Below are 27,035 nucleotides of genomic sequence, written 5' to 3'. Positions count from 1 at the left end.
AAAATGAAAAGATTTCTGTTATATGTAGCCTGACACCAGATATGAAGGCAGATTTCTGCTGGCTTATTATTGGAAATATTTTCCGGGATGTCTGATAAGCGAGACTGAACAAGCCATAGGAAGTAGACCTAATCAGATAATGCTGACTTGCAGACCAGAAAAAAAGAGAAATGTATTTTCCTAAGTGCTGTGCCTTCACTTGACAAGACTGAGGACAAAATGGTTGGTGTAATGGCAAAAGGCACTCAGAGAGCAGAGAGTAAACCTGCTGCTTCCTGGGGGTGGCTGTTGTGTCTGAGCCTCTTTTCTTGTGCACATTCATTGTCTGTGTTATGGAAGGTTTGCATCTAAGTGCTTGAGTACTTTGGCACTCTGGAGATGGGGCATGTGAAAAGGACTGGGAGGATATCAGACTGGATCACCTCTTCATTTTCCAGTGAGTCTGGGTATTTTTTTGGGAACTTAAGAGGAATTCAAAATAGACTTATGAGAGGGTCTCCCTGAAGGATGGAGTGCTGTGTTCTGCTCACTCTCAGTGCTGCAGATCCTTCCTGGAAATACACTTGAACACTGAGGATATTGACAGAACAAGTAAATTCTCAATATGATTACAGGACCTTCATGATGCTGCAGGATGGAGGACAGTGGAGGATCTTTTAGTAATTCTTAGAAAGAGTTCCCAAAGAACTGAAGCAAAAAGATTCCTTTGTTATTTCCATGCCTAAGTATGAAGTGGTCATTACCACAGTTTGATATTAACACAGAAAGATATTTAACACAACTTCAGATTCTTTTGTGTCTTCAGATTGCATGTGGATAATAATTATATCCAATGCAAACATAGTGCCACATTAATATTGCATGACAAATGTGCATACATTTATTTGTTGGCCTGAAGACATTAAAAAAAATTGTTGGAAGATCCTCTTTATTCTAAGGGGTTTTTTTTTAAAACAGCTCAGCTCTTGGTTTTGTACCTTAAATGTCTCTGCTCAGGGAAAAATGAATTTATTGCTTAAAACCTACTCTGCACTGATTTTTTTTTCAGGGAAAAGATTAAAGTTTTAAATGGATTGAGTGTCCCTGTAAGTATATTCATTTTCATATGTGTCTGGACTGAACATGCCATCTGTGGCTTCTGCTCTATTTTTCTTACTGTATATTTGGAATTCAAAATAACATTTATTTTGTGAGGAAAAAAATCAGTAAATCATTTAAATTGTCCTACATTTTGTATAATTAATTGTAATTAGTATGTCTTTGTTGGCAAGGGCTTATCAGGCACATAGCATGAAGAGGCAAAGAAAGAGCTTTATAAAGAATGATATTGTTTTGGAAAGTTAATTGTGACACTATCTCTGCTACTGCATGTGATTGAACTCCTAATTTTTAATGTGGTTTTCCTTCCAGTAGTGTAGCTCCTGCTGTTACCTGAGGTTCTCTGTAATACAACCATAGAACAGATTTTAGTCAGTTCTAGGTTTTACACTTTGGTGCCAAGAGGATGTAGTCTAGAATAGAGTCAGCTAAATTGTGGCAAGAGGGTTGCAGATTCTAGTTGTAATGAATTAGCTTGTTTTAATGTTTGTTATGCAAATCTAGTAGGTAAGGATTTAATTAACTGTGGTGTCCTGAGCTTTGGTGCCAGGGGAGCAGCCACAGCTCCTCTGATGGGTCCTGTCACGTGTATGGCCTTCGAGGAGCTGCTTCCCTGCACAATTCCACAGCAACATTGCCAAGGTTTAACCAGCTGGCACTGGGAACAGATGATGCCACTGAGAGCACTGTAACGTGGAAGAGAAATCAGAGCATTTGTTTATAAAGCAAAGGACCTCTGTCCCACTTAATGAATGTGTTCTAAAAACTTGGGTTCACTGGAATTATCATGTTCCTGCTCCTAACTGAAGTTCTCACCATTCTTTATACCTAGGCATTGGTTTAGATTGACAGTGAGCTGGCTAAATGATTAGTCTTGTGTTTATTATTCTCAAAAACCTGGATTGTGAAAGACTTGGAAAATTAACTAATTTGCTACTTCAGTTGATAGCAGAGAAGCTATAAAAATTCTGGTTTCAAGCATTTAACTGCCATTCTAATAAGTATGAAGCTTTTTCTCAAAGCTTCCATTTGTATTATTAACCTCCTGCAGACTATTCAATGAATATTGAAATAATATAGTCTGAAATTGTCCAGTGTTGATGAAACTGTTCAGTGGGATGGTAGGAAATCAACTATCACCCCTAAGTCTTCTTCCTGTGAGCTTCTCTGTGGCAGTCTCCTGCTTTTCTGAGCTGTTTGCTGTGCCATGCTTTTTTCTAAAGAAGAACTTCTGAGAGAAGAAGTTGTGCCATTCTTTGTTCAGCCAAAGATATCTGCCTACAATCAAGGTGCTGCCTCCAGTGTAGATACTTGAGTCAGTGGCTGCAGGCATCTGCCTCCAGAAGATCCTGCTGCACAGATGTAGTGACTCTGGGGGAGCAGAAGGGGAACAACTAAAGCCAATCCTGTGTGTCCTCAGGATTTGGGACCCTGTATTTTAGGGGAGACTTTAATTAGACTTCAACTTCTGCCCACAATGTGCATGAGCAAAAGATGCCCCTCAAAAAGCCACCTACCATGTAAGCCAAGCAGTGGAGGAGTTAGAGGAAGTTTCAGTAACTCAAATGTAAGGATTATTTGCTTCTTTCTTGATATGTGGACAGAGGTGAGTTAATTAAGAAAGCAGTGAAAGACTCAATCCATTTTGATGGAATATAGATGGTAAGCAAAACCCTAATATTGATACTAAACCATAATATACCTATATATGTGTTTGTGCTTCATTAAAATGTATGTCAAAAAAGAAAAAAAAGAAAAGGAAAGAAAAATATTTTGTTATTTTCATTCTTTAAGGAAAAGTTAATCTGGAGAAAGTTACAGTAGTAAAAAGGAAGGCAACATCTGTGTTAATTAGCAGTTAATCTTCAAAGCTTGACTGATGGGTTACATTATGGCCCCTTGAAATTGAATTAAAAGTCAGAGCCACGCAATTTCTATTTTTACCTCATTTTTCCATATCAGAATAATTTGTCTAGATTTAAGACTTCATTTTTGCTAAAAATATTGATGTTCCATATACTAAAATGAACTTCTGGTTAGTGCAAATAGGCAGTGTAGAGAAGAGCTCTGTGGCTGCAGATGCAATTCCAGTGGCTTTATGGGGTTAGGGATAGGGACAGGTGTGTTCTCCAAGGAGTCTGCTTCTCTTGGGTGTTTGACAGTTCAGCTCTTTGCTTCAAGAACTGCTGTGTGTGTGCTGTGCCTTGCACAGTGAGGATACACAGTGCTACTGTAATGTAAATAATCAGTTAGTAATTTAGCAACAAATTAGGAATTAATTTTAGAATACCTTGGAAACACTTTTCTGAATAGCACAGCTGGGGGAGACAAGTTGTTGATAGAGGAATGCACACTGATGAAGGTCTAATCTGTGGAGTTTGAGTTCCCTTTTTCCACTGAATATTACCTGCTCAGAAATAAAACTTAGAGTTAACATTCTGGCCCTCCATAAGCTTTTTTTTGTACAGGCATCCATCCTAGTAAAAAGCAAAGTTCTCAGAAAAACATGAAATGTGTGGAGAACAATGTACCATCGCCTTCCCTTCCATGGCAGCATCAAAGAGGTACTGCTTGAACTACCACAATGACTGCAGACTGTGGAAAATTTGAAAGGCTATCAGCTGATGTGCATCAGTGTGGGTTTTGTCAGCTGAGTATCAGGTCCAGTGTTCTTCTCTCTTAAATGAACAGAGTTAGGGTACAATCTCATGCCAGGTATTCTTTCATTCTTTTCACCATAGCAATAAAACAAAATGTCTTTCTAAAAGCCTCTGCTCACATCCCTATGTCACAGAAATACAATGTACACCTTTACAAAGTTGTATCATATTTTCAATTTAAACGTAAAAAAGATCCAACCTAATAGAAAATATTTTTATGCAAAAATTAAGCTTCTTTCAGACAAGGTTAGATGAACTCCTTTCAATATCTTGTATTGAGAAGGTAAGAGCTAATCAGGAAATTTCTTCTGTATTCCCTTACAATACATTTGACTAAAATATGCAGCTAGGAGTAGTGAGTGCCCTTTAATACCAAAAGAAAAGGGTGGGAAAGCCTCCTTAATTAAATCTCTTCAGGGATCCTGGATTAACTGCAGCTCTGTTTAGTTTATATCCTTCCTGTAGAAAAATGTGCAGACCCAAGACAGCAAATATTGATTTAAATGGAGATGCAGGGAAAAGGCCCTGTTGTCTTTTTTCTTCCACTTGGCACAGTTTTTCCTTTTGATTCATTTTTGGTTACAAAGGATGAAAATCTAAATCCTTCTCTACTCCCTTTCACGCTGTGTGAAAATATTGAACCAGGACTCAGCAAACTGAATGCAGCTAGTGGTGAAGAGAAGAGCACATAAAGCTGCCCAGCAGAGGACTGTGGCACCAGCCCTGAAAGCTGTGCCAAGGTTTCAGCTGCCACTCCCTTTGCCACAGCCACCAGGGACTGCAGTGAGTGTTCAGCCTAGCATAGGCCAATAAAAGTGAGGAACAGTGGGACAGGGTTACACCACAGGGCCACAACCAGGGAAATTCTGGCATTACCTCCCCATTTGCTTCAACCACTGCAAGACCACAGTTCTTACCTGAAGACTCAGTGTGACCTGTAGATGCCCAGCACCTGTAATAAATTCATCTACCAGTTCATGTTTTCTACAGGGAATGCCATTCATCTTGAAGAGATGAGCACAAGTTTGAGAATGCATGAGAATCAGCTTGAAATAATATATATGTGCAATATATAGGCTGAAGGGCAGAGTTTACAATTATAATTCTTTAGTCTTGTTTCTCTTCTGTGTGCTTTGCAGCAAGCTGGACCTCTATGATCACCCTTGATAAACAGGAGTTCTGCTTTTCTTCTCTGAGATCAGCAGCAGAGGTGTCTGAAGGAACCCTTGCTGCCTGGGTGAAATAACTTCTTGTCTCATTGCCTGAGCTCACGAATGAACTGAGATGCATCAAAGTCAGGTCAAGGAATCAGAAATAAGGAAAGTACAGAAGCTTGGACAGCAGAAGTCAATTTTCTCCGGCTGCTGCCTTTTTTTTTCATCCTTTGTTTCAGGTTTCCATGAGTGCATTGAATAGACAAAGAAAGTAAATTTGGACAACGTACACAACACAAAGATTGGGAATACATCCATAAATTAAATACCCAAACAGATGCCTCAGATATTTCAGTAGTTGTAGTAACAGACTAGTTCTTATTTCTGATGTTGGTTTTGCCTGTCTTGCCCAAATTAATAAGTAAATATAGGTCAAATAATTTTGGTTTTCAATGTTTTTTTTTAATTAGATGCAGTTAAATACAAAGCCATAATTTCTCACTCCTTTTTGTGATCCTTCCTAAGGGTCCTTCCTGTCTTTTTTTCAATGTCATTTTCACACGGGTTTATTAATGGTTACATCTCTTTTTAAATCAGATTGTGGAGGAAGATTCTCATGGGCCAGTTTGTGACCCAGGAGTGACCTTTACTGCAGGTTTATAGCAAACTCAACTGAAATGGACACTCGTCCCTGTGTTCCATTGGTGCAGTATTGATATAAACAGAAAGCCAATGTTTCTGGAGATTAATGGAACAGTATGTCACCCAACTGCAGTTTATTTTCAGGATTCACAGTAAGGATGATCTGTCAACAGTTTGGGCTGGCTGGAGTGCATCACTTCTCCATGCCCAGGTACATCTTGCTGGGCACAGTGTCTGCCTGAATCTGGAATGTGGTCTGAGCTGTTCATTGGGCATTCCACTTGTTTAAGTTTGCATAAAGCCATACATGACGGATAATAAAACATCTGTCCACATATAAGTGTTTCACTTTCCAGAATGACCTGAAGCACAATGTGTGAGACAGTCTGCTCACTGCTAGAGAGTCATGGCTATTTATTGTTAGATGTCCTACACAATTATGGGATGCAAAGAAAAATCATGTGTACACTCTCACACACACACATACAAAAAAAAAAAAAAAAGAATAATTGTGATAAATGGCTGTTTAAAAGGTATCTGTAATGCAGAAATAGCAACCATATTTACCAGGTAAAATCAATTCTCTGGACTTGCATCTTTGCTCTTCTGCTCTTTTTTCTGCAGAAAGAATGTATTAAAATAATCAGCAACATAGCACTGTGTCTTAGAGAAAACAGAAAAAAATCCAGGCTAGAGCAGATATTCTTCAGGATTTAGAGTCTGGCCCTTCTCCTGTACCAAAGGTAATTCCTTTGCTCCCCTAAAAAACACCAGCTCTCTGGCAAGAGATGTGTATGTGCTCCTCAGGAGAGAGATGAGAGCCTTGCTATTCTCTCAGTGGTGGGTGCATTTTTCTGCCAGCTCATTCCAATCTGTCATTTACAAATCTACATCTGATGTGAAGAGAAAGGCAGAAAGGCATAGACCAAAACCGTGACTTGGGGAATGTGGGTGTTTAATTTGGCAAAGCAGAAGAATATTTCAGCAGCTGTACTCAGACATGCTTCCTCAGGAGAAAAAAAAAAGACATCTCAGTCAACATAAGTACAATTTGGTTAGTATAGAATTAAGTAGTGGCTCACCAGAATGTGCTGGTAGATAAATTAATTTTCCTTTATTTTTAGTTGTAAGGAAATATACTGTGATTTTGCAATGCAAAACCCAGAGAAAGCCAGGGAGAAGAGGAGCTGATTGTCTTTAAGAAGGGAGGGCAGAGGGGACGTGTGCCTTCTACCCTCCTTCCCAAGGACCTGTCACAGATGGGGCTGGCACAGGGCACTGACAGAGGGCCAGGCAAAACCAGAGCACCCTCCCAGAGGGGTCTCTTGGTGCACCACAGAGAGAAATAAGTATCAGAGACAATTCTACCTGAACCTAGTCTAAGTTAGTCCTGACATATTTTTGAAAAGATTTCTGTTTTTTTTGAATAATTTTAACGAACCCTTTTGTTGGAAGGGCATCTCACATTATAAAGCCTCTACTCTGTGTATTATAGGTGTCTTAGTTTGTTTGGACCAATACTGTTATTTATGCTTGTTTATTAATCAAGAGGCCTGACAAGCTGCTGCAAATAAAGCTGATGCTGATTCAGTAGTTTAGTAGGAGAGTCATCTGAGGATTAGATTCTATAAACAGCCTTTATGAAAAGATATATATTTTTTTGTCAATTAATTGGCCTGGAGAATTTTGTCATTTCAATCTGTCATTGTTGAATTTTACTTTACTGCAATATTTTGTAATTAAGTCAGAAAGGAAAAGTGTCTATCTAATGCTTTTGGCAAGCTCTCTGTTAATTAATAGCGTTTTGAAGTACTAAATTTCCTCAGTTTTTATCTTAATTAACACTCTTAATTGACCTTCTGTGATCTCTAGTTTCTCCCAAAAGAATTTAAAAAATAGACTTCTAAGTTCTTTTCTGCAATCAGATTGACATGCAATTGCTTGTGTAGACATCTTCTCTGCCTTCACAAATGTTTTTTTAATTTTTGTATTTTACCACTGAAGTCCCCACTGGAAATTACAGTCCATTGAACCATAGAGCTAAAATTGATTGTGCACATAAAATATCCTGGAGCAATTGAATGAAGAAAAGAACTTCCTGGAATTCTGTGCTAAAATCAGAACTCAAGTGACAACAAAACTTCTACTTGATTTGAACTCACTGGCCCTGGATCACTGAGAAAATATTTTATGTTTCTCCATTTACCCTCAATGACAGAAAGAATGAGTATTTCCTTTATTTGGCCTACATCAAAGCAGGTTATAGATGTCAAAGAAGATGAATTTCAGTTACCAACATTTTAAGGGTGCATTCTCTATTCCATCTTCTTTATATCAATTATTCTTTTTGTGAAATAGTGGAAAGATAGAGAGCCCTAATTGCTTTTATTTTAAATTATTTTTTAATTAAAGCTTTGTATGTCCCATATTACAACTCTAGCAATCCTAAAACTGTGTTTTACTATTTTCTTCTGAAATATAGAATGCAAGTCTCTTTTGTAACATATTGTGAGAAACTGTAGTCAGTTCTTTCTGCTGGAGTTTATGGAAGGCATTACTAAAAATGCAAATTCTATGTTTTGAGACTTGAAACTTTCAAGTAACTATTAATCTTGGAGCTTACTTTAATATTCTGAGATTAAATAACGACATTTTAAGCACTTAAACCTTCACTAAGAGCAAGATAAGCAAGCATATACTTCATTTCAAGCATTTTAACTAAGTTGATTCCACTGCTCTTTTCATGTCTTTAATGTTAAGCATATGCCTATGTACTTTTCTGAAATGGTGGATGGTATTTAGCAGAGTGAATTACAGCCAATAACTATCATTTCTTTAAGAATACTAATAAAGTGTGAAGTATGCAAAATAAGCTTTCATTTTTAAGGTAAACAAAGTAACTTTTTGTGAGCATTGCCTTTTTATTGCTGCATTCAGCTGTAAATCATGTCTTGAAAGCAAAGCCATCTTTTTAAAACTGTGTTTTGGAAAATAGTACATTATTTTCTCCTGAGCTGTTGAGACAATTTCCTGTCCATATCTGCTACCCCATTAATTTTATACTATTAAAAAAAGTCTCCCTGAGCCACAGGAAACAATTTTGGAATTGTTGCATGCATATGCCACAATATATCTGCCTACTGTAGTTCTACAGATGATGGTTAACAAACTCCTGTTCACTCTATTTTGGGATTAATATTCTCCTTCCCCCAGATTTGTGCAGTTACATAGCCTTATGCTACACATAAATGGAGAGTTTTTTATTTCCTGTGTGTAAAATTTAAAATTTGAGTGCAATTGCAGTAACAAGAGGAACTCTTTTCTAATGAGTCTCAAAAACCCCTGACCAAGAGACATGTAAAACTCTCATGTAGAGAGGCAAATTGAGTGCACAGTGTTAGCATAATAGCAAGGGCTGAGACATTGCTTTGCACTGCAGTTTTATGGGATGATATTTTAAAAGGTGTTCAGAGATTTATGGCTTTTTAGGGACAGCTAAAATTGTTTTCACATTTCTAATATTGCTTTCATTAGAATTTTGAAAGAATGTTTATGGTATCAGATTGAATTCTAAGGTGTTACCAAATCATCCAGAATCTCCACTGCTCAAGTGTGCTCCTTCATATCCCTGTGTATCTTCAGAGGAAAAATGGGATGAATATAAGTGCTTTGGTTTAAAGTATATAATCTGTATTCTGTCATGTACTTCATCTCCCAGGGAAGATACCTGGGAACTCACTCTGCTGTTTTTATTTATCCTGCCAGTGCAGTATATAGATGAGAAGACTAAGGTCCAATGGTGTTAAAACAAGACATGAAATATTGATTAATTCTTTTTTAAAATTCCTTTTTCCTCCTGAGTATAGCAAATTTCAGATGCTACTGTCAATACAATGCTCTCCAATAAACCTCCATTATTGGAAGGGTCCTGATCTTCACCGTGTTCTTATAAATGGTTATTATGATTCTGAAAAGCTTTGAAAGCTCAAGGCCAGTGTTTCCTGGTACAAGAGCAGAAAGCAAGTCAGAAGCAAGGCAGCCTTTTATCATGGCAGAATGTTATTTTGAAATAACATGAATTGGATTGGGAATTCTCCCTGCTAGACAGCAGCAGAACATTCTGGTTGAAGAGATGAAGATCCTGATGGGGCAGATAAACAGCTGTACACTTTTGTGGCTATAAAGGTGTCAAAAAAAGCCCAATTACAGTTGCTATCCACCTAATGAAGCATGGGTGTTTGACACCCTGCTTTAGTTTTCACTTCTCTTTCTTCACTTTAAATTAACCCTTTATTTATTGTTTCCAGTATGATCTTTACAAAAGCAGCTGAACAGATAGTTATCTGTTTCCCTAAGGGAAAGGATATTTCAGGAAAGGCAGGGATAGAAGTTCACACCAGGTCACCCATGAAGAATGACAGACATAGGCAAGGAAGAGAATATTTAACTACTTTCAGTGTCTTGTACTCAGCTGTGGGAGTTGAGGTAATTGTTTTTCACTACAAAAACCCAAAGGTTTATTTAAACTGGAGTGTACTGGAGTTTCTGTAGGAACATAAAACTCTTGGAGTTTTTCTACTATCCATAATAAAAGGTATCATTTGAGCAAAGAATGCCAATCTGAGCACTGTCCTCTGATGGTTTTCTCTCTGCTATGCTAGCTCAAAGAACGATAACACAAAATTATGTAAAGGGATATGCACAGAATTTTGGTTTTCAGAACCTTATATGAGATGGTTTTGTACCAAAATATTCTTGGAAGTCTCATTACTGTGTGAATTTTCAGGTCGAGGGTAGCCCACTGCAGATTAAGATTTTGCTTGCAGAAAAAAGATGGTGCCTGCTCACAGGCACACACTACAAATTTTGACTATATTTTGGTAAACTTTATCTCACTTTACAAACTCCACTAATTGCTGTCTTTCAGATGTGAAAATAAATCATTTTCTGTTTTACTAGAGATGCATTGTTTGACTTCAGATATTTTACATGGTAAGTTTTTATGTGGACAACAGCTGGAGGCCCCAAGCTGGGAAGAATGAGAGCATATCTGTAAATAATTCAAGTAATTCTATGGTTTTGACAGATTGTCAGGCTGCTTAATGCCTCTTGTTCCACGCAATAAATTGTATTTCTTTGATAAAGTGTTGATAATTTCTCATTTCATTTTGTTTTGTGTATGTTGTATTTTTACAGAGTCCAGTCAGGTTCATATCTCAGCACGGGTTGGTTTACCTTAATTCTGGCTATGGATGCTTGCTATGGAATTCACGTCTATGGGATGATAAATGACACCTACTGCAAGTAAGATCATAGAAAATTATTTTCATGCATCTACAATTCTGATGTCTTGTCAAAATTTCACAATTGATTTTAATATCATAAATCCAAAAAATGGATCAGGCAGTCATTTCCCAGTGTTTTGCATTGATATGACACTATTGTCAGCATATTCACTCCTGATCTGGCATGTGCTGTTGATAAAATAAAAACATTTACAAAATCTAACATCAGATGTCATAAGGAACTATTTTTAATCAAAGATCTTTTGCAGTTTCTGAATTAGCTGGAAATAAAGTATGCTCATATTCTTTTGATAACATGTACTTATTTCCACTGCTAAAACAAATCTATAGAGGAAAAAACTAATACATTATTTTCTGAATACCAAATACCCCTGGAAGTGAAATAAAATGATTAGCCCAGGATAGTTACCTGAAATTACATTTCACCACCATTGAGCAACCTACTTGAACTTTCTAGGTTATATATGGCTTGTTTTGAGTAGTAGAGGTTTCTAATTAGATAATAAAACAAATCCTGTGAGCTTTATCACCATAAACTAACATAAATTCCAACCAACTACTGTTGGTGACCTTACAGTGACAGTGGTTTAATCCTATTGTCAGAAGTACAGCTCTAAACACAATTTAAATAAAGTTAAATACTTTACTGTGTATGGAAGAAAAATGTAAAATGAAACTAGTCCTCATTCATTCAGAAAAGCAGGAAATGTCATGAAAAACATCTGTTCCTAGTACATACCCATCTATTCTTCTGTACCTGAGCTGGTCCAAGTCCTGCATGTACCCAGTCCAGTGGGTTATGAGCTGAAGTCAAGCCTTTGTGCAGCTTCTCACTCCACATTCTGTGTCACTCCAGTGTGAGACTCATTCCTGGCAGAACTTAAAAAATGTCACAAACAACAGAATTTGAGTCACAGCTGTTTAATTAGGATATCTTAACATTAGAGGCTGACATTTTAGAACTTGCAGATCTCACTGATTGAGTCATCCAGATGGAATGAACAGAACGAACATATGTTGTTCTTTGTTTATGAAAACACACAGTCGGCACCCTGAGATGAGGGGTGACAGGACTAAAGTTGTCCTCAGAGAGCTCAGCCAAGCTGGCATTGCATAGCCCTGATGTAAAACCAGTCAACAGCATGAGAGCACTGCTGGCACCAGAGAAGGACGTCTCCTTAAAGCTGTGATTCTGACTGGATTACCTACTTATATTGGATGTTACTTTTATAACTGCCCTGTTCAGCCAGTTCAAGATGCATTTTTAACAGCTGGGACTATCCAGTGAGAAATCTTTGCTTACTTTGCTTTGCTCACTCCAGCACCTCAGTGTCTGTCTTGTAGTGAGAGGCACAAAACTGAACACGGGATTTGAGGCGTGGCCTCACCAATGCTGAGAACAGGACACAGTCACTGCCCTGGTCCTCCTGGCCACATTCAGGATGCTTGTATCTTGTATTCAGGTGTATTATGTGTATTTATGTTTTTCTTGAAAATAGTACTTAAGTATATCTTTCTTCTCTCTAGGTCAGAAGGCTTTCGTAAAGTTCCCTACCACTATTACGAGCCAGGAAGAGATGAGTGTGAGGAATACTTTCTCCATGAAAATGCTCCATATGGAGGCCACAGGTTTATCACAGAAAAGAAAGTATTTGCTAAGTGGGCCAAGAAGCAGACAATAATATTTACACATCCCAACTGGACAGTGTCTTGATACTGGTTTAATTAACTCTCTCTTAACAGCATATTACAAAAATGTCTCAGTTTACAATAGTTTTGCTTACATCTGGCTGGCCTTTCTCAGCCTAGGTAACACTAAACTAAAAACCAGAAGACAAAGAGGGTGATGGTTCAGCTGTTAAGCAAAATTAATCATCTGTGGAAGGCAGACACATTGTTTGTTATTTCTTAGGGTTTTAATCCACACTATGCACTTTATACTTTAACTGGATTTTACTTCAAGGCAGGAGCAGTTAACAACAGATGAGATTTCATGTATATACAGGTGCATACAAAGAACATGATGGTCCTTTGAAAATTATCCATCATCTCAGATATTTAAAATTATTTGTAGCTCATTTGCTGTACTGAAGTGCTAATTCCATTTGTGGTATTAGTAGAAATTTTTGACTGGAGAAATGTGAGGAAAAATACAGACCTCCAAGGTCCATGAGTTTTAAAATTCATGAGGTCCATAAATTTTAAAAAACACCTGAATATATTGATATACAATATATTGTGAGCACCTGCATATATGGTGAAATTAGAGATGAGCTAAACATGGTTCTTGAACTGTACCCAACTCTTGAATGGCTCTTGAATGAAAAGATATTATTTAATTAAGACTCCTGATTAATTAATAATTTCTGAAATGCAGCTTCCTTCCTGGTCAGTCTGCACCATCTGGGACTATGTAGTTTGTGCTTTTTGAAGCTGTTGTCCCACAGTTCAGCTCCAGCAGAATGACACTTGGCAAAGATTGTTTTGCAGCCCATGATGAGCCTTGGCTGTTGTACCAAGCCTGCTGTCAGTACCTGAGCCAGTGACTGCAAAGTTGTGTCATGAATATCTCAATTTACTCCAGTTGTGCATTTGACTTGCTCCAACATCCAAATAACAGTATTTTGACAGTATTTCCCATGCAGCCATCATAATTTATTTTAGATCTACATTTTCTCCATCTTTAAAAACAAGGATAGTGTCTATCTACCTCACATGGGAGTTGTGAGGATTAATTTGATTTAATTTAAAACACTTTCCTGATGCAGAATGCTCCAGATCATTTATTCTTAACACAAAAACAATGGTACCTGTCATTTATTCTTGTCTGTTGGGTATTTGAAGAAAGTGACAGTGTGTCTGGCTCTGATGGCAAATTGATCTGTGCATCCACTTTCCTACTGAGGATAATTTGTAATACTGAGTTCTATCAGCTTGCAGTGCTTCAGATGAAGTTGAAAGAACTCCCCATCTCACAGTATTATCTGCACATTAAAAGGCAGTTCAAGAATCTTAAAATATACTCATCTCTAGTTTAAATATGTATTTCCAAGCTTGCTGTCATGGAAAGTTTTCAACTGCAGCAGACTCATTTGCAATATGGTCATAATTCAACTACTCATGTGAGTTTTATTTAAACTGTATTTAAACTAATGCTTTAAGTTTAGAATGTGTCTTATGAATATTTTAACATCTGGAATGTCAGATTCAACACTGTAATAGCCAATACTGTGAACACTTGAAAGAATTACATGTGGAACACGTCACACAGGGTTTATTCACACCTCTTAAACATTAGCCAACAGGAAACTTTGTATGCTTTTGTAAATCAAGAAAAGGGGAAAGTAAAAAGCTATTTTTACATGTAAGTATTTGTATACTGACTATTTCCTATTGTATATTTGTATATATAAATCTATATTTTATATGTTCATTGCATATATATTCTCTCATCAAGAGCTCCAAATCATAGGATGAGAAGGAAATCACTTTATTCCTCCTCCTGATCATTGGTTTCCTATTCTTGTTAGTAGGTGATTCCAGGGTATCATCTTTGTTGCCCCTTCTATTCTCAACCATAAATGCAGTTCTCTGATTTTATTTTTTATTATAGCTCACCTTTCACTCCTTCTTTTAGTACTCCTAAGTATTCATTCTGGTTGTCAGGCAAAGGCTAGGGCCACACTTAAGATCTTGGATAAACATCTGTATTCAAACACAGGCTTTGTCCCAGGCTTCTGGCATGACTTTGTCTTCCTGTTTGGAAAAGGAGAACAATAGTATTTTCCTATTCCCTTTCTTGAAAGCTGTTGAGATGAATATTCCCATTTTCAAGTTATTTGTATAATGCTTTGAAGAAAATGTACCCAAAGTGTCCAAAAATTACAGGCAATGCCTAAATACAAGTAATTAAAAGTGGCTGTTTCTTGTTCCTGGAGTTTAAAATCTGTTGTAGGCTGATACAACATGGGATGAAATCAAAAAGGGAAAAAAGGTCATGGTTGGATGAAGAGCTGTAGTAGCAAAACCAGATTTATCACCATATGCATCTTTTCAGTTCAGATGGGTGGCTGGATATATGGAAAGCTAATAAGAAATTCTAAGGCAGGATTTGAAAAATGCAGGACATGCAGAATTAGGGAGAATGTTCCACACCTATTTTGCAGGGCAACCTGGAAAATCCTCTCATTCCTTTGAAGGAAGAGGAACTGAAATGAAGAACATCAGCCAATTGAAATTGTATTTAGAATGTTTCTGGGTTAATAGAAAGCTGCTGTAAAAGTGCTGCACATGAAAATTGTTTGGGCTGGACAGATTTACATGGAGGTGTCCTAATGAAGCAGAGTGTTTCTCCCCAATGAACATAAGGATTCTGCCTGAGTTGTGTTCACCTGCAATGTGGTTTCTAAGCTTGAGAAAGTTTTAAAGATAATTAATACTTGCCAATTCACCATAAATGTGATGTAAAATATTGCTTCATTCTGAAGCTCTTTCAAGAGTGCCTGCGTGCTGCATGAAACGCGATCACAAAGGAGAGCTAAGAAAAATACAGCTCTAGAACATCTAAATGTACACAAAATTAAGAACACAATTAGAGTTTGAGTGTCACAGAGAAAAGTAAAAGTGTTGCTCTCTGCCTGGATTTGCACTAAGAGCAGATCCACTTCAGAAATATTGCAGCAGGCTTCATTCATATTAGAGAAAATGCACATCAGTTCTCTTATTAAATGAGTCTGTCTTTACCATAAGTTAAATGCATATTTACATGATTTTTATTACATGAATAAATAACTGTGACCACTGTGTTAAAGATGATTCTGCAAAGAAATTGCTTGGTTGAAGTCTGTTAAAAACCAGCTGTGGTACTGAAGAAATGATGTCAGTACTTGAATGTGTATAAGGGATCTTGGTGATTCACCTTCTGAGAGCAGTTAAGAAATCAGCTGAGAATCACTTATTAATTCTTTAAGATAAAACTACTACAGTTTACCTGAATGTAATCATATCCTAATTGCTTATTCATTCAAGCAGTCCTATTTTAATCAGCTACTCATGAGTATAAAACAAGCAGGGAGTCTACCTGAGGTTTTCAAAATGCGTTTTCATGTGGCTGCTAATAGAGGAATGCTTAAAAATAGTTTGGCCTTTTTTTTTTTTTTGCCATCAGTAGCTGAGTAGTCATCAAAAGTTTCTTTTAATATGTAGGGGTGATTTAAATTAAAAAAAAATGGGAGAAAAGACACAAATGGCTCTGGTTTAATTAACATTTAAATTTTAATATACTCTATGTTTTATGTTGCATTACCTCCTGACTTTTTGTTTTCAAAATAGAAAGTTTTAAATAGGAGCAGATATTTTCATTAAAAATATCTTTTTGACTGGCTAATTACTATTCATGGGTACTTGACTGAAAAAAATAAAAAAGTGTTGTTTTTTTCTCTCAAAATTGACATAACAGATATCATCCCAACCTTTTCATCCCCATTAAATGTCCAGATCACATCCTTCTGCTTATCCAAGGCCTCTTCTCAGAAAGAAAAAAATTAGTCTATATATCCAGCCAAATTCCCTTTCCATCTGGGCTGGGAGGCTCCATCTGCAGACTACTCCTATCAGTTACTTCAGTAAATGGGAAGGACTGATGGAGAACTCTACTTAGGAGCAGATGGTGTTCCAACTTCTAAAAAATGCCCCTAAAGTGCTTTAGGCAAGGAGTACCCGTTGATCTCTCTTGGAAATACTTTACTAAAGTGTTCAGTTTCTTCACATGTCTTTAGCTCCTGTGTAGAATAATTGTCCTACTCTCTCTAGTAGGAATTATCTGCAATGGGAAAACATAGCCTTTACAGGAAAAAATAGAGGCAAATTCTGTGTTGTTAAATATTTCCACATAAACACCACCAGGGATGAAGAAGTCAGCGTGACACAAATTATCTGAACACTCACTGATTTAGGAATCTCTGAGGACTCTCTTCAAAATTAATGGAAGTGGCTTTGGCAAGTTCATGAATTCAGCACCTACCCCAGTAAAATCTTTGCACTCCTGGGTGCTAAGATTAGCAGTGCTTTGTCTGGGAAGTACCATGTGCATATAATGCTTTGCAGAATTAATAAAGAGAAGCCCATCTGACTCTTGGAGGGCTGGTGCTGATGGTCTTCCATTATTCCCCTGCTTGTGGGCTGGACTGAAGTAGGACCCCATACAGATGTAGCTGGCAACAGAGCACAGATGCTCAGCCAGAAGACATGTCCAGGTAAGTAAGAATTAAATAAGTAATCCCTTGTAAAATATAACTGGATGATGCTCTTAGTAAGTAGAAAACCAGAAGCACTTTACATATTGATGCTTATAATTTGCTGCCTTTTTTCTTGCATGTATGTCAGAAATAGTGTGTCTTTAGTTGTGCTGAAGCAAGCCTGGGGTTTGTTCATGATGAACTTCAGGGTACCCACAAGAGTGAACCTCGGTGTTAGGGTCACACAGAAGCTGTCTGTGATCATTGTGATGTACTGTGAGCAACAGTCATGTATTTACTAAAAAAAGTCCTGTTTTTCCTGACTATATTTAGTTCCTTTGGGGAAGATATGTTTCGTTTTCAACAGATGTGTCTCATTCTGTTCCCTCTTTCCTGAGAGGATGCAAAGGAATGAAACTTAAGAGGAGTGAAGCCAGCCACCAGATTAATATCTGTTTTTCTGACTGTTGCTTTGATGTATACAGCTGAAGTCGTAGGGAAGGGGAAGCTTTTTGTAAGCATTGTCTAAATCTACAGAAGCCTTATGTGCCTGTTCTGGATTAGAGTCTCCAAGGCAAACCCTGTAAAAAGGCTGAAGGAGAAAGAAAGGTCTCTCTCCATTGAAAGACAGGACTTCTGTGCAAGCCATAGTAATATTAATATGTGTAGCACATCTGGGCCTGCTCCCCCACCTTTTTAAGTCCCCACCCAGCTGCAGCTTTGGGCTCTTTCCAGCCCCACTGGAGAAGAATTCTCCATCTGGCTGATGCAGTTTGTGATCTACACAAAGCCTGCCCACCCTGCCCTTCTGTGGGTCAGGAAAGTGCTGAATCTGCCCTGGGGGTGCAGTGTCAGAGCAGGGACACACTTTGCAGTCAGCAGTGTGGTTTGCTTAGGGCACAGTCTCACCTCTGAACTGAGTTTCTTGCAATACGATTAGAAGGATATCACTGGTGGTGTTATTGTTTGTATGATTAACTCACAGAGTTGCTATTTTATGGATGTCTTAAACAGCTGATTTCATGTCTTTTTTTGAATTGCTTGTTGCTATTTCTGGGAATTCCTCAAAATATGCAGCTGCCAACATCTGCCACTGCTGTTCTAATTTACTGGGAAGAGACTGTAAACTTGAACTAATGCATGTTCTTACCATGTATTATGCATGATAGCATGTTACACATTTTATTCTCTACTATAATAAATAATGTAAGTTTTGTGCAAACTTAGTTCAAGAAGCAGAAGTAGTACTTTTTCTCTTATAATGTGTTGCCCAGAGCACTTTGCTGGAGCTCTCTAAGTACCATTAGCAGCTGGCAGCAAATAAACTGTTGAAACCAGTCAGGAAATTATTACTAAATTTGACATTTTTCACTGAAATGTCAGAAATAGTTCAGATTGCTTTTGTGAACCTACTCTGGCACTCAAATCACAATTCTGTGTTCTGTTCTAAGGAAATCTCACATTCCAAATGTAACTTGGGAATGACTTTTTTGACACAGATGTTGTTTAGAGGTTAGGAGGGCAATGATCCCCAAGTTTTTATATTTGCAGGAGTATATTTTTAATGGGAATTGAACATGTAGAAGATTGGCTTAGGTGCCTGCAGTGTTTTCCATAATTTTGCTACTGGAAATAGTATTTCTGAAGATGACTGAAGGAAAAAGAAATTTTGTGCCCACTGCTCTTTTGTCTGATCACCTGCACCCTCCTCATACACACATCACACACATCTGCAAATACCATGAGTGTCTGTAGGGTAAGTCCCATTTTATCAGGTAGGGGCAAGTAAGAACAATTAAGGCTAATCTACATGGTAAATACAGCTTATAGTACTTGTTGATTAATGTTTATTCTGTGTATTTCCAAAGCCTGTGTCTGTGTTAGCAAAGAAATATCTTAGATGGATGGGATCTGTAGCCTGAAACTGTTGGTGCTGAGACCTGATCTCCACACTTATCTGTAGTTTGATCCCAGGGGTTGAATGCCACTAGTGATTGGAGCACATCCTTTGTTTCCATCCAAAAGAAATCTGGTGCACATCCTCAGGAACACTCTTTCATGCAAACTAAAGCTCATTAATTGAGGCCACTGTACTGGACTATCCCACAGGAAAGTAAAACTCCTGCTAGAACATCTTATGACTCAGGCTTTGCATGGGTATTTTTTTCCATAGGTATTTTTCTTTCAAATTTGAGATCTGATTCCTCCTGTTAGATCATGGGAATCAAGGGCTCCTGATTCTTCCTAAATTTACCATTCAAATGTGCTCCGTAAGTCAGGAGTGTGATATAGGACAGGGTGATCCAGCATGGGTACAGCATGGTAAGTGCTTTGTTTGATGAAGAGTTAATGTGATTCTGCTTGTGGATGTAATTTTATCCTGAATATGCTGGGTGCTTGCTAATGCATGCATTGTTTTTATATATTGTAAGTCACATTAAAAATTCCCTTTATCATTTTCCCAGGGTTATTTTGTTCTCGTGGCCTTCCAGTTGTATCTGTATATGTGTGCATATATGCATCTATATACAGTGTGCAAACATTCTTCTGTTCCTAGAACGTTGCTTCTATATGCTGCTAACATAAACTTTTTTAGGCAGTTCATTTTACACAATTTATTACTTGTATTCTTTGGTTGCCTTTTTGTAATGCTGACAAGTGTATTGATAACAGATACCACTGTAGACTAAAAAAACTTTCATGCTGTTTATACTTACTTTGTATGTTTTGCCATGTGTTTTCCTGCTATATGTTACTTAGGTTTTGCTCCCATTTGGAGAATATGCTTCTATGTATTTGCAAAATTGTGCCTGGATTATTTTAAAACATGAATAAATGTATACAATTTTCCAGTTGTCTGACATAATTTATGCATGATTTTGTGCAAAACACTTCTGTTCTTGTTTATGTGTACGCCACTATAATAATATCTGACAGTTCACTGAACTCAAGGAAACAAAGATCTTTTTTTGCTAATAAGTGTTGTAAATCAGCTGTACACACTTAAAGACATTTTAAGGCATCTGCCCTAAAACTATTCAGTAATGTTGAGTAAACTCAGCCACAAGACCTCCACTTAAAATAACTCATGATTGTATTTCATATGTAGAGTAGCTGGGCTTGTGAAAGGACTGGAGATTGTGGGTTATTTGTCAGCACTGGCATATGTAATGCAGCAACTGTTACCACTTAATTTTGGGCCAGATTCTGGTATATCCTGCTTAGAACTGGGCTATTGTGTCAGCTAACAGAGTAAGGGAAATGAAAAAGTACTTCTGTGATAAGGATAAGACTAAATAAAGGGAAGAAATGCTTCACATGCTCAGCTTTGAGGGTCCTTCAAGTCTGATATGCTGCCAAGGGGCTTGTTAAGAATTTGTGTGTTACTTTTTCAGGCATACTCTTTGCATAAACCATAATGTTCACTTCAAAACTATTACAGCATGAGCTCTGAATGCATATTAGTAGCATATGACGTAATATGGATTAATTTCATCCTTTTTCCATGCAGGATGGTTGGATATATTATACTTGAAGTACATCCAGACATGACAGTAGTGACATGGGATGTGAATGTGAGTTTATTTGACTACTTGTCATAGCACCAGTTAATCAAGTAAAAAGTAGTTTAATTGTTGAATTAGCCCTCTTAGAGCTTTCAAAACCCTATAAAATAGCCAGCCTAGACTCCAGAATCTTTTGCTTCTGTGGCTTTACATTTGGATCTTATTTTATTAGTTTGTACCAGATCACCCAGTAGTACTTGTCAACAGTCTCAGTGATGTTTTCATTTTATTACCAATTTCCTCTGTAATGACCGAGTCTTCTGTGAACATTTTTGCTTTCCTCTAAATTGCTGATAAAATTGTGAAGTAGTGTATGGCCAGAAAGCTATCCCAGCAGAATACCTGTTCTGTGATCATTCCCCATTCAAATTTCCATTTTGAAATGTCAGTTAACCAGTTTTCCATTCCTTTAATGTGAGAGATGTCAATTATGTATTATCATGTTTTCTTAACTCAAATGTCACTAATACCACATCAAACGTCGTATAGAATCAAAGTGTATCAACAGTGTTGTCTTTCACATGTACTCACAATTGGAAAAAAGCCAGCAAATGTGTTTGGCAGTATCTATTTTCCATATTGCACTTAGACTGGCATTTAGCATATTTCTCCTCTTTAATTAGTTAGTAATTGAGTCCCCTGTCAGCCATTCCATTACTTTACTCCAGATCAATTTCAGATTGACAGGACTGTAATTATCTAGGTCATTAAGTTTATCCTTCTTAAATATTAACACAACATACGTTTTCTTCCAGCTTTCTGGAACCTTCCCAATTGTTCCAAGACTTAGCAAGAACAGTATAATGAAAGAGATTCTGCAGTCAGCTCTTGAACACTCTTGGAGACAAGTTATCTGAAGTGCTCACCAGAAGTGTTTCTTACTTTTCTTACTTCACTAACTTCCATTTAATTTTTTTTTTTTTTTTTTTTTTTGCCTGGTAGTTTATCATCCTCATAGAATATCATCAATTGTCTGTCTTTTCCTTAAATACTGAACACAAATACTTATTGAACACTTCTTTCTTACTCTTTCATTACTCTTAACAAATCTTCCACTTCAATCTGATAAAGAACTGGTACCATTGTCAGGGTTCCTAATGATTTTGAAAAATATTGTCCTTAATTCTCTGGCTATAAATTTCTCCTTACAGCTTGGCTACCCTTACTGGAGGAATTATATATGTAACGCCTTAGTTCTACTCTAGATTCAGTGTTATTAACCTTCTTTTTTCATTTCATTGATTTATAATTAAGTAGAGGTTTTCATTAACCCTCTGAACTAGATATTTTTTGAACACATACAAATTTTTTTCCTGCTTTTTCAGCTACTAAATGTTTGTATTTTCCAGTTAGTGACCTGTTTTGTCTCCTAGCTGATTCTCCTCAATAATTTTCAGGTTGGTAAAAAGACTGCACCATCTATATAACTGTGGGCTTCATTCTCTTTGTGCCCGAAAAGAGCAATCAAGTTATCATCATAGCCACTAATATTAATTTACTTCTCTTACCAAATGCCCCTGTTCACTTTTCATTATTTCTGAGATGCTGTCTCACATAAAATTCTCATTCTTGGAGAGTTCTCCATTTTGGTTTAAGTAACATTCATATAGAATGTTCAATAATTCAGCAGAGGTACCAGGATTGTGAAACTTCAGGCATATGTCAGGCAGGCTGCAGTCTCAGATGATTGTGCAATCTTTTTGCTCCTACACATTAGAGAAGGTGCAAAGGCATCCAGTCATCCTGCTGTCTTCTATGATTTGGTGATTTGCAGACAGCAGCTACTATCCCATGTAGTGTTTTATCTGTTAGAGTATTGATCCATTGCATTCACATCATTTGCTTCTGAGCTGCCAGTGTCCTGAAAACAGACTGTGGCTCTTTTACTGTGGAGTGCCAACAGTGCCACTCCTCTTCTCCCTCTCTCTACTTGATCTTTCCAAAAATAGATCATAACAATTGATTTTTATGTTTTAATTTCGTAGTTCTTCCCATCTAATTTCAGTAAGTAATACCTGCTATACTGAATTTATAAATATGCAATTTTAATTCCTTTCATTTTTTACCCAGACTATTTGGTGTTGTTTTATAGAAAATCTACTACTTGTACATTCTTCATGGATTTTGGTTTTGCCATCTTAATTTCATCCATAAAGACTGGGAGGTTTTGGTTGGATTTGGGTGGGGTTTTTTAATCACTTCATCCTTTAGTACTTATTTTTACCCTCTTTCCTAGATGCCTGTTTGCCTTTCCAGAGAAGAGGAGACCATCTAGATGGTGACATCCTTTCACCTGCATCAAAAGACATTCTCCATGGTCAGAATATTTTTTTCCTCTCTTCTTTCATTCATCATCCTGGAGGATCACACAGACATTCTTCTTAAATAATATTCAGAGTTCCCTGGCCTTGTCTGAGATCTGTGGGACAATCCCTGTGCAGCACAGCCACTGATGTGTACAGTCTTTCCAATTGTCTTTCATCTCCAGCCTTTTCCCTGAATTGGTTGGGCTACACGACCCCTAACTGCCCTTTCCTGAAAAACACTTCTGCCTCTGGAGAATTCTGGAATTTGGGTGGAGGTGAATTGTAGATGGAGGGAAACTCTCTGTTCAAAGGGAAGTGTTTACACATCTGCTTGGTCTCTTTTGTTTGTTGTTGCACAGAGCAAGCAGACCTCTGTGGGCTGCTCAGTCCCTGGGCTGGCAGCTCCCATCTCTCCTCAGGACTGGCAGAATGTGGGAACTAGGGAGTCTGGGTTCTGAGACTGTGTATAAAGTGAGCAAAGGAACTGTCAAAAAAAGGAAACTGAGATTTGTCTTGTTTTGTCATAAAATTGTTCAAAAGCTGCAAGTTGTATGGGAGATTTAAATTACAATCAGTTACCCTATTTGCTGGCAAAAGAAAAACGTTCTACCAGAGAATTTCTGATTAACTCTTCTCCTGTCCAGAGGAGAGCTATCTAAATTAATTGTCTTGACAGGTGAGGTCTGTCCTAATTTTGGTACAGGAGATAAGGTACTGGTTACGACACAACTGGGTAGACCTGCACAGCTTTTTAATTACAGCAAAAGTACTTATCACAAATGTCTTGTAAACTGAGTGTCAACAGTGCTTGGATTGCAGCTGCCTTGGGGTTTGATGGCTTACATCTTTAATAGGCACAATGAAACATTATCTTGCATTGTGACCAACTTTGCCTTCAGCCTGTTTTTGTAGTGCCTTATAGTTCATCAAACTCTCCTGCATAGGCCTTAAAATAAGACAAATCAAATCAGTTTGGTCTCATGTTGCCTTTTTTTGTCAGTGCTCTAGAAAAGATGCTCACTTCATTGATCTGACACAAGTTGCATTGCTTCATCATCTTAGTGACCTGATTGATGAAAGACACTTGATGTGTGGTGATGTCACTGAGTAAAAAGTCTGATTGCTGCCTTGTCCTGTGTATCAGTTCTGCAGAAATAGGAAGGGAGCCAAGCAAATGCTTCCTCTGAACATATTGTGTAGAAACTAAAAATCTTCCAGCACCTAATTTTGCAGGATAAATCCACATGGTACAGTACAAGCCCCATGCCATGCAGAGATATTCCTCCTGGCTCTGGATGAACAAAATGTGCCTGCATACAAATGGCAAACCATTTGTGACATTTTTGCAAGGAAAAACACAAAAAAGTCTGTTAGAGCACAGCCTTGCAGCTCCTGGTTTCTCTGGCCTCTGCTGGGAACAACAGGTTGAGTTACTTGGAATTGTGAATCACTTGGTATGGGGTTGATTAATTGACACACTCACATACACACACAAAATGGCATGGTGAAAATGTCATACACTAAAACATACACTAAAAGATAAGTCACTGTCGTGTACTCGGTTTTCTACAAATGTTGTGGAAGGGATGGGGAGACAGCAGAGTTTATAGTGGCACAACTGGCTGAAAAGCTGTACACAGTAAAGCACCTTGAGAACATCAAGTGATTGTGAAGGGAATTATTATGAACACTGTAATTATTTTATTTCTTGTTATTTCTTCATGCTATCTTGAAAAAGATCAGTTCTTTTCATCAGCATCTCAAAGATTCTTCTCCAGAAAAGTACAAAGCAACTGACAAGAATTTCTGAACGTGGTTTCCATTAAATGAAAGAAGCAGTGGGAATTTAAGAAGGGCAGAGAAAAGAGTGAATAGTTAAACTAAGGACATAGAGACCTAAATTCCAACACTTATGTACTGTACTTCTCACTGGTATAAATGGGACCACTTACTTAAAGCTTAGTAAAGGTTTCAGGGATCCCTTCATGTTTGCAAATGACACAGAAAAAGAGGCCAGTTGTTTTCTGGTGTGAAGCCTTTGCTTTATCTTCCATGATACCTGAAATGGCAACCAGCTTTAGTGATAGTTCAAATGTCAGAATTCACTTTCCTTCCCCTTGTCCCCCCACCCAGGAAAAAGAAGACCAGGGAGTCAAATTGCATAATTTTTCAAGGGCACCCTTGCAGTCCTTGGGAGTTTTTAAATGTGGTAAGTATTGTATTAATTTGAGTATATGAGTAGTGAATGGGATAATTTAACAGCACCTTCCCCTCTCAAGTATTTCTTTTCTTGAATAGATTATTAGACAGCAAGGGTTGGGGATACAAGCCTTAACTCATGAAAGCATGTGTACATGCTGAGGAGGTATTACAATGAATTATAAGCACTGGTAATAGTTTAGAATCCAAAGGGCTGGTGACCTTTGCTTTTAAAAACATGCCCTAAATGTTATCATTCTACAGCACCGTCTTCTCTGCTCTGTCTCCTAAATACTTTTGGACACACAGACCATGGGATTAATTATATACTGCAAGCAACAATTCATGAATATTTAACACACTCATTTATACTTAATGAATAAATTTGCATTTTGACAGTGTTATTTAATGCGGTTTAAGGAAAAACTGCTCATTACCTTTCAATTTTGTAGATTAGGAGAATGTAATTGGAATGATAAGGCAGGAGAGAGGCTGCATGATTGTTTCACACGGTTGGTTCCCGCAGGTTTTTGATCCAAAGGCTCAGTTTGGTTTGTTGGGGGATTTGTCTCGGTCAGCCCCTCCCGCTGCCTCGGGGCGGGGGCACAGGGACCCTGCCAGCAGGACTGACTTCGTTTGGTTTTCTGTCACCACTCCTGATACGAGGACTCTGTCCCATTTAAATTCCATGGATTTCCCCCCCCCCCCCCCCCCCCCCCCCCCGTTATTTTAATAAGGCTAACTACAAAACCTTTGTGCTTGGGTATCTTTGCTTTGCCTTTTAAGGATGTATTTAATCAGCTCAAGTGTTTCCTTAGGCATAGAGATACTGTAAAGATTTCTTAGCTAGTACAAATGAAAAGAATCAAAAATAATGAGAAGTTTAAACAGAATTTCCCAGGACTTGGTCTCCTATATGTCTGTATCAGAGCAGCAATAGAAGAGAATATCCCTCAGTTCCTGGTCTTTAATACCAAAGGTTAATTTTGTAAAACAGTTTTTAAAATGGGTTACAATTTGCTTCTTTAGCACAGTATATGCATTGTTTCTATTTGTCACTTTGAAGTGCCATATGGTGGCAGATACTAATCCACAATATGTTGCCATAGTTCTCACTGATCTCTCTTGAAAAAAACATAATTACACAAATGGAGACTTGACCTTTCATTTGCCTTTAATGGACTGTTTTCTGAGCACATTTCTAATCAAAGAGAATTGCATGAAATGTTATTGTCTAAGTTGGCTGCATACATCTTGTCTGGGAAGGGAAAAATCTTCAGGCCAGAACTGGGTTGTTCACCAACTCCCCATTCAGTATACAGAATAATGACATCTTGATTCTCACAAGGGGGCTCTAGAAATGTCTTTGATGTTAAGCAAAACAGAGATTTGAAATGTAAAAACTGTGTTAATATCCTTCCCCTCTGGGCAACGATGCATAAGCAAAGATAGCCCATCTTTGACATGCTCCTCATTCTCTGGGAATATCCACACAAAATATTAATACAGGGGAATGTACCAGATAAAGCTTGGATCTGCATTTTAGTGTTCTTTTCCCTTACATTTTGTAAGGCTGGAAATCTTAGATACTGTTTTGACTGCATCCAGCAAGCCAAGAGCTCATGATTTGCACTCACATTCCCAAACTGCCTGGGCCTCCATTGCTGTGCATCTCCAGATGAATAATTATGTTCCAGTCTCTCTGTGGCTTAATCTAATTCTGATTTTAGTATACCAAAAGAATCTAAGCTCCTGGGGGCAAATGGGACAAAATCTAGGTGGTCTTTCTGTACATGTCTCCTTTCTATTTAATACCAGATGGAAAGGATTTGTGAGGAGCCAAAGCAGGTGTGTGCAGGCACAAGGTC

The 27,035-nt window shown here is 37.7% G+C and overlaps 1 protein-coding gene across 4 annotated transcripts in view; it reads left to right on the top strand.

The window, feature by feature from the left end:
- The window catches only part of ST6GALNAC3 (ST6 N-acetylgalactosaminide alpha-2,6-sialyltransferase 3), a 226,668-nt gene extending 206,806 nt beyond the window's left edge, over nucleotides 1–19,862 (top strand). For 3 of the 4 annotated variants that reach the window (XM_079313693.1, XM_079313692.1, XM_079313694.1), the window contains exons 4-5: nucleotides 10,751–10,858; nucleotides 12,388–19,862. In XM_079313693.1, the coding sequence (XP_079169819.1) occupies nucleotides 10,751–10,858; nucleotides 12,388–12,574 (295 nt within the window). In that variant the 3' untranslated portion in view covers nucleotides 12,575–19,862. Of the gene's footprint in view, nucleotides 1–4,897; nucleotides 5,182–10,750; nucleotides 10,859–12,387 lie in introns of those variants that run through there. The other variant, XM_079313695.1, reaches the window with a different exon arrangement.
- Nucleotides 19,863–27,035: the final 7,173 nt, after the last annotated feature.

The sequence above is a fragment of the Erithacus rubecula genome (assembly GCF_903797595.1).
Source record: "Erithacus rubecula genome assembly, chromosome: 10".
Lineage (NCBI taxonomy): Eukaryota > Metazoa > Chordata > Aves > Passeriformes > Muscicapidae > Erithacus > Erithacus rubecula.
The sequence above is the reverse complement of the archived record's forward strand: the minus strand, read 5'-3'. Positions and strand labels throughout refer to the sequence as shown.